Raw genomic sequence first — 9,126 nt, 5'->3', positions numbered from 1 at the left:
TGCCTATCATGATAATACAGTCTCATTATGGCCCTCAGTAACGGTGAAATAACCTCTTCCATCCGAATCCCAGGCTAAAGCTCCAGCGTGTAGATTATAGTGGAAGGGGACACTGAGGATCCTGGACCAAGGTATCTTTGAGCGTTTTTTATTTACTGTCGTCCGACTGAAATGACGGACTTGCTGTAAATAATCATCAAACATTTTTGTTTTTAAAAAAGGACGGAAGGAAGGAAGGAAGACTAGTTTTACAAATCTCATTAAATAAGACTGAAACAAGCTCCATTATTTGGATATATAATCTGAAGCTGGTGTTATCCGAAATGATTACATGAAGTTTTTAATAAATAGAATGTGCCACAATTTTAAGATTTTTTTTTTTTTTTTGTAAATCTGTATAGTTTCATATGCATTTGCCAAAAGTCATTTAAAAAGGTTTAGAGTCAACATTATGAAATAGGTAAAATGGTAAAAACTTTGAGCGCAAAACCAGTTTACTAAAATATCATATTATCACAGAAGCAATAATTACCTGTTACCTAACCATTTCGTGCCTCGTGGCACATTAGGCCTTGACAGAACTTCCCCATTTCCCCTGTCTGCTGCCATTTTTCATGCTTAGTTCCAGGATACCAAGCCTTTTTCGTCTCTCGTTCTCTACCGTTTTCTTTCTGTGGCCCATCATAATGCAACATTGCAGTCATGGTTCTTGCCCTGCTTCATACGACACCCAATCATTTTCCATCTACGGCTATTTATCTCCTCGCTTACTGGTCTCATATTAGGTCTTCCCAGTAGGTCTTCTGTCCTTCCGTGATATTGCCACTGTACTGTATAAATATTTCTGAGGCACCTGCTGAAGTATGTTATTATATGAGATATGATACGATGTTTGACGTGTTTGATTATTCTCAGTTTTTTCTGGTGGTTCCGTTGTGTTTTAACTTGTTCTCATTTGGGAACGTGACATTATATACTTGAACTGACCAAAAACTAGTGGGTTCAGTTGATAATACAGAAGGTACTCACCCTTCCGAAGCACTTGGACATATTATCGTAGCTGTGCAAACGAAACGTAGCTATGTTTCAACATTTACAATCAAACGTTTCAAGGTGTTGGAATTGGTGTAAAATGTAAAATGAAAAATTCTTATCGAAACGACGACATAGTTGGATGTTTCCATATCGTTCTCAAAGGATACATATCCATGAAAGATTTTTACAATAGCTTTGTAAAACAAATTTGATCACCTAAACAATATGAATAAAAAATGTCTGTTATTTAGGAGTAAATGGGAAGAAATATATAATGAATATTCCCTTTTCAGCTTTTCCTAATCTTTGTTACGAGAGGAGAAATACACTAGAATACTTTATAAGATTTAAGCGATATTCAGATGAAGGGAGACAACTCGTAATTTCTGAAAATATATCGGAATTGAAATTGATTTTTTGAGACAGTTTGAGAGTAAGTGTATGCCTTTTAGGTTTGAAACCTATTGCATGTATCTAATTGATTATATTTTTAAGTGTGTTATTACACCATCCTTATTCAATATCTGTAAAATTATTTCAAACAACTTTCAATGATTGACTTTATAATATGTAAACATTCCCTAACAGAGAAACTATAGATAGGACAATAAATTCATGTCTTAAAGCTTTAATCAAACATTGCTAAAATATTCTACTGCTTTGAGTTTGTAAAGCTTATACATTGGTAGACGTGCTGAAATAAGACAAGGAAAGAGACATGCTTTCAAAAGAGGTGAATGTGTAGTTTGTGGAGATCTAGTTATGGTGTCCATCGTTTTGCGAAGTAGAATAGATCGATTGGATCAATAATTACAATAACGACGATTTCATATTTCTTGAAAAATGCTTGAAGGCTTTTTATGGTCATCGGACTGCACTACTATCTTGCGATGAAGAATAGATACAGAACTGCCGATTTCATATCAATGCGTGACAAATCTAAATAAAAGAATGAGGACAACATTTATGGAATAATATGTTGATTTAGAGTGTACAATCCATGAAAACGGTGTCGAATGATGATGGAGTCACTTACGGAATTTTTGATAGTGTCATCCTACTGAAATGTCATAATATAGAAATAATAGCTAGACATCCCACACAGGCATGTTGCATTGATAAAGTACCGACAAGAACTAAGGTACCCCATTCAATGCAAAATGACAATCAGGGGACATTGAGTGTAGGATAGTGCAGTAGTAACGCGCACGCTCTTTTAATGTACCTAGTTGCCCGGGATTTCTTTCCCCATACGGACAGAGAAATAGTTCGGAATCACCTGCCCAAACATATGTGATTTCGCCGGATACATCATAAAATACTCCGGTTTCATCCCACGATAGGACCAATCGCGCGTTTCTGTCGGGGCCAACACGCGAGATTAATATAAGCTATATGCCTACTCCACAGGCTTCTTTACTGATTAAGCTGACAAAAAACTAACACATTTGAGAGCCGTGATTTCAATTTCCCTTTATACATACAAGTGTTTTATTGTCTATTTTCTGAATTTTACATTTTGAAGCAATATTCTCAATAACAATATTTTTCTCGATAACATAAATGGATGTCCGTGTATTTGAGATTAGGCTAAGTCCCGTTAAAGATTTCAGTCTAAACGTGATGGCAGGAAGAAATCCTACAAAGGTCATAGGTGTAACACTTAAATGGCTATATACGATAAACCTTGCTGGGTAATGGTTCAATTTTCATTTATCTTCGTACAATAAGTTGGTATAAGTATTATTTATATCAAAACAAAACATCTATCCTACAAACTAACAGGAATATCAATTTTAATCGATTAATTTGTGTCAAGAAATACACAACTATAAGGTTTATTGTCGAAGATCAAACTTTTGAGAAAATAGCTGAAATAGTATGAAATAAATTTTCATATGCATTAAACCTCATCATACCTATTGCAGCTAATTTACTGCTACTACTGTAAAATCGTAAATTTTCGCGAGGAATTTATTTTCATTGATTTTGTAAATACTCACAATCCATGAATGTTTGTGTCCACGAAACGCTAGAGCCAGTGAATGAAGATTCATTTGGTTGAATTTATGCACGAATTAAGCGTTCTGTAACCATTAATACGGTAAAAAAATACGGTATAACCCACGAAAATTGTACCCTACGAAAAGACATGATTTTACAGTAAACCGACAATGTAATAAAAAAGCTCGGACTGAATAAATAGCTGAATAAATTTTTAAAAAGGTTATCATGGCTGCATGTTACGATTTCAGATGAGCATAGATAATTTGTATCAACAACGACTGCAATTTGATCCATAAAGAATAATTTTAAATCAATCTAATTCTTTAAACGTGAAATCTTCGAAAAAATATGCAAACGAAATCTCTTCTGTTCTCTTTACTACTTAACACTATTCAAATGCTTGCATGTATATGTAAACAACATAATTTCAGATTTTGTTATCGGACCTTCAACAGGCGAAGATAAAAGTCAGAGACATAATCGGTTCTATCTACCTTACAATGTCGGTCATACTACTGTCCAGACTTCTCGCACTGATAGTTAGATCTTCTCTGTCGTTTCAAGTACAAGGTAATTTTTTTTTTCGAAATAGTCGTTTCTATGTCACACGCCAATACTATCTAACAGCAAATATATTAATCATGTTAGGAAATATCGTTTTTAGCTATATATTTAAAGTAAAATCCATAATTATAGAACATTGCTGTATAAGTGATGTATGTATAATTGTTTAACTGATGCATTGCATTACTTGCATATATATGTACTTACATTTTGCGAAAAATGGCTTACTCTCCCGGAACACCTGGTCTTATTCTCCTTGTACTTTTTCAAGGATCTCCGTGTAAATCTTTATTTTGTTCATGTTTTACCTAGTTTTATTAGATTTGGATTTTGATTATGTTGACATGTTGTTTTTTTTTTTTTTTTTTCTTTTTATATACAGGGATGAAATCTGGAATGTGTACAACGTATTGGATTAGGCTTTTCTCTCCACAGAACAATGCCAATACTAGTATTGTCGTTGTCTATAAGCGTTGATTTTCTGTCATTTCCACTTTGCAATATACTTAACTAAGACATAACTGTTTTATTGATGATGTTCATTCTTCATCTTCTTTTTCTACGTGATTCCACCTCACAAGCTATTTCAATTTTTTCATGTAGCTTTGCCGCACTTCCTTCCCGGAGCTCCTTTGGGCCACATCAAAGGTTTAGGTGAAACTTCAGGTTTATGCGCCAGTAGGGTTAACCCAAATATCCTATACGCTCATAATGACAAGGGTGATGGTCCTTCATTGTACGCCCTCAATTCCCTTACTGGGGAGCTGAAGGTAATCTATGGTATATACGTCACAGTGACTTTAATATTTAAGGTAACAATCCCAATAGCATGATTTCCTTGCAAGACGTTGTGAACTGACAGAGGAACTTAAAACACCGGGCTCAAAGAAGCGTAGGTTGATGATAAGTATGAGGAAGTTTTACGGTCGTCATAGAGATCCCATTGAGAAATGTTGTATTACATTCCAGCTGAAGGTAATTAATGCCCGTAAGTTTGCCTGTGGGTCCAGCTGTTGCATACTTTGGTATAATTTGAGAAGAGAAATTACTTACTAGAAATAACCAAGACTTAGAATACGAGTGCCGTCGATGAAAGAGAAGACGCTTGATCTTCCGGAACACCTGGTCTAATTCTCCTTGTACTTTTTAGGCGTCTCAGTGTAATATTTTCCTTTTTTTTCTTTTTGCCCTAGTATTATTGAATTTAAGTTAAGGTTATGTTTTTGATCACATGATAGCATGTTCTATTATCACCAAACAGTCATGAGTGTTAATACTTAATCGCTTTTGCTGGTATTTGTATGTCTTATACATCTTCATTACTTATATCTAATTCAACCTATATTTTTGTGATACGTTATCTTGAATTTACCTACTGACACCATGATGTCGCCTGAACATGAATGATACGAGAATATAGTGAATAATATACAATATTACTTTCAACATATCTTAATTACCGTGGAAGTTTTTTCTTACCATTAAGTCAAGTTGTGTTTCTACCAAAACCTTAAGCGTAAATGACGTATTTTCACGACATCACCATTAATATTTTTTTTGAAGACATGTTATTATATCTTTGAAAATATGTTATTAATTATGAATTGTCTACATGCATTTAACCGACACTAGATTTGGCATCCTTTATACTTATTTTCACAGAAAACTATTCACGTACATGGAGCCCATAACTATGACTGGGAAGACATTGCTTGTGGTCCTTGTAGTGAAAATGGAGGGCCATGCATCTACATCGGTAATATAAAGTTAATATAAATTGATGCCTTTTACTAACAACACACACAAAAAAAACCACAAATGATCTTGCTTGATTTTTATGATTATGATAGAAAAAAAGGAAATATCTATTTTATAAAACAAATAAACACAATGAAGATTAAATACAGTTATTTTAGTTGTTTATTTTCCAAATGTTTTAATATGTAGAAGTTTCAACGAATTTGCACTAAAACGTCTGTTGTTCATATTTCATGTCATTATTCTACGTTTCTTGGATGTTATGTATATATTTTGTTTATAATTGTTAACTTTTGATTACCAGAATTAATAACTTATTTCGACCAACCCAGTACTGAACACAGTTTAATTAAGGAAAGACTCTAACGGATCTATAGATACAGAAAAACTGCATAACACACGGTATACTAATCACCATTCATTACACTGTTATAAGTTATAATTATACCCATCCAATGAATTTGTTATGCTTAAGCGTGTTATAACACCTTGCGGAGCTTTGATTGGCTAAAGGTTCTCATTGACGTCACGTGTATATGGAAGAAAGAGATACAGCCATATATCTGTGGAATAAAATGTCGTTTCATGCCACATTGTCCTCATCTGAAATATATTATTATAACAATACAAGTAAAATTATCATGAACCATGATAATTCAGGTAAACACGAATTGTTCATGAAATCACAATCAAACTATAACGACATTGATTCTACTTTTCAGGAGATATAGGTAATCACGATGGAGACGGAGCTCACAACATGATTTATAAAATTCGGGAACCAACCATCACGGATACTAACGGTGATATCACTGTTGATATCGAGGCAAAGCTTCCTTTCGTGTATGTTTACTCTATGCAAGAAATTCGTTCAAGTTTTACAAATTCAGTTTTGATACATGACATTCTGTTATTTTTTTTTTTTTTTTTTTTGTAGGTTACCATTTGTTTTGTTTGTTTTCCTCACCTGGTCTGAAAGACCGGTGAGCTTAATGTCTTGGCGCGGCGTCTGTTGCTACAAAAACAATGTAACTTCTAGTCATGAACGACTATGATAGTGTTTTTCTATCAAATATAATATATTTCTTGAATTAAAGGAAATAATCTTTGTATAAACGACAGGCCTTGGCTTCCATGGGAAGGACGGCAAATTCATTCATTTTTTTCTCCTTCTGCAAAAAACCCAAGATGTCTGATGAGTGCTCAATGGGTAAATAAATCAATCTACTCCTCTTGTAGGAATGCTTGGATTTTGACCAAATTTAGTCAGTGGCATCATTGGACGGAAAAAAAATAATTTGGTATAAACGGTAGGTCTCGACCCAATCAGGCGTAGAAGCTAGCTCAATAGTTGAAAAAGAGCAAATTATTTATAAGCCTATTCCTGTTGAAATGATTGAATTATGTCCAATTTAGTTATGACACATCCTTGGGAATACAATTTTGTATAAACGAAGTGTGCGTAGGGCGGATCGAATAAGGGAAAAAGAGCAGAATGATTTCATTTTGTTCAAGTTTGGTCTGAAGTATCATTGAGTGAAGAAATTGTTTTGCGTTTTTAAACGCCGCACCTGAACTCCTTGGGGAGAATAGGATACAAGCCCTGTTGGCCTATTTTATAAATTATACATGAATTCTTATTATTTTAATGGATACGAAAATGACATATAATAATTATATTAGTACCTTTTGATGCCGATTAATTGAAATATCAGTAGATGTACAATGGTAAATAAAACTGATTCATAACTTTGTGCTTTGCTAAGACTTTTCAGCTTTCAGATGGTCAAGCGTGTGAACAATACAAAGTGATGAAGAGCTTTCTATATAAATACTAGTGATGAAAGTGTGATTTTGTCTCGCTTTTGATTTGAGGAGTGAAGTGAATGAGTGGTTATTGTCTTTTTGTATTCATATATATCTATTTATATATACAGATGGTATCCACACCAAGTAGATGCAGAAACCCTTATGGTGGATCCCAAAAGTAACATTTACGTCATATCTAAGGTATTTAATTTGAAAATACATTCAATTTCGTAGATAGTCTATGACAAGTAGACTGTCATAAACGTAAAAAAATACATGTAAATCCTATGCAGAAAAACATAGGACATGATAACTGTACCATTGAAATAAACATTCAGTTTCTGAAGAAACTGTAGCTCGTTTGTTAAGTCATGCTCTTAAATACAAATGTCAGTTATGTTTTGGTAAATGCAGTTGTATTTAGCTTCATAAATGAAACAGTAGTATTCTATGTGTTTTAGGTTTTTGAAAAATTAACTGTGACACATTCACTACACTAGATGGCTCCATCTTACATTTGGATTTGAAGAAAAATTAAGCATAAATCATCTGTTGACAGGTATCTGACGGTCAAGGCAAAGTCGGAACCATTGCCAGTTCTGTTTGGAACTCCTCACAAGTACCAATTATTCTTAGTAACCTCATTACCCTTCCGCTGTCTACAGGAAGTGATGATCCTACGGGCGGGGACATCTCCCCCGACGGTCATGAAATCTTGTTGCAGACTCACCATCAGATATTCCACTGGCAAGTAACTAATGGACTTACCATCTTTGACACATTTCGTGAGAACCCTGTAGGTGTACCGTTCCATTATGTTTCCCACGCCGGTGCTGTAGCTTGGGACGCCATCGGGAGGGGTTACTATACTGCTTCCGAAGGACATCATAGGACTTTGTATTATTACGCAAAGCAAGGATGAATCTTGCTCTCGTTGCATTGAATAACATAATTTAGATAAAAATATATGAAAAATGTACATTATAATGATGGAACCAAACTATCAATCTTTTCTTGTTTTTCTTAAATCTACGATGGTGTTTGTTGACATTAGGTACAGTATACTTACAAAATTGTTAAGAAATAAAGAATATATTTTTTCTGATATAATCGTGCATGTATGATATCTTTTTTTTTTTACAAACAGGAACTTTTCTTTTTTTAAAGATATAGATAAAATCTATATAATAACATAAAAAGAAAACAAAAGAAAGTATTTTAGCTAGGTTACTTAATTTTCCTCCTGTATTTTCGCAGGAAGACAGAATAGTGGTTGGACAATATTATGTATCGTTCTCACCTTCGAGTGAAACAGTGATTAATAAGGTTAACCAATAGTTGATTTCATTTGATAGGATATCCCTCGAGGGCTCACTTAAAAATACGCGAAAATGCCCCCCTCCCAATAAGGAAAGTCTTACGGTAAACCAAACGATCGTTTAAATGTAATAAGCAATTATATGTGTTTGTTGATAGTTTGGACAGGTAAATATATATCCTACTGATATGACTTATGTCAATGGAATATCTGTTACTTGTTAGAGGTTATTACTCATCAATCAATATTTCGATAGCGATTTAGGTCGCCATATTTTTATTTCACTCAGTCACATCCTTCGACAGATGGTTTAGTATGGGTTGCAGGTGATAGTCACTGCTGGTGGATTTAATTAGTCCCGAGGGTTGTCGTAATTTGCATGCTACGATTCAATTCATTGGAATAGTGGCACGCTTCAGAAAACTCACATTCATTTGTCATTATTTTTATGCATCAGATATGTGAGCTATTATGGAGCTAGTGCACATTCCCATAAAGACTTTGACTTTTCTTTCGATCACTTCAATTTTTTTTTCAGTAGCATCATGGGCTTCAAATTTTATGCCCTTAGCCTCAATGGTTAGTCTCAGAAGGACAAAACAGACTGGCTCTACAATTTCTAATTCAAATTAAAA

General features: G+C 34.0%; 1 protein-coding gene across 1 annotated transcript; it reads left to right on the top strand.

The window, feature by feature from the left end:
- Positions 1–3,542: 3,542 nt before the first annotated feature.
- LOC132546649 (uncharacterized) lies at positions 3,543–8,095 on the top strand. The gene is made up of 6 exons (XM_060210372.1): positions 3,543–3,612; positions 4,210–4,376; positions 5,269–5,362; positions 6,087–6,207; positions 7,302–7,374; positions 7,733–8,095. The coding sequence occupies exons 1-6, from the start codon at positions 3,543–3,545 to the stop codon at positions 8,093–8,095; spliced, it is 888 nt and encodes a 295-aa protein (XP_060066355.1).
- Positions 8,096–9,126: the final 1,031 nt, after the last annotated feature.

This window comes from Ylistrum balloti, unplaced genomic scaffold (assembly GCF_031769215.1).
Source record: "Ylistrum balloti isolate Yb309-2 unplaced genomic scaffold, AGI_CSIRO_Ybal_v1 Utg369900, whole genome shotgun sequence".
NCBI classification, from domain to species: Eukaryota; Metazoa; Mollusca; class Bivalvia; order Pectinida; family Pectinidae; genus Ylistrum; species Ylistrum balloti.
Note: the sequence above shows the minus strand (reverse complement) of the source record. Positions and strands in the feature narration are given on the sequence as shown.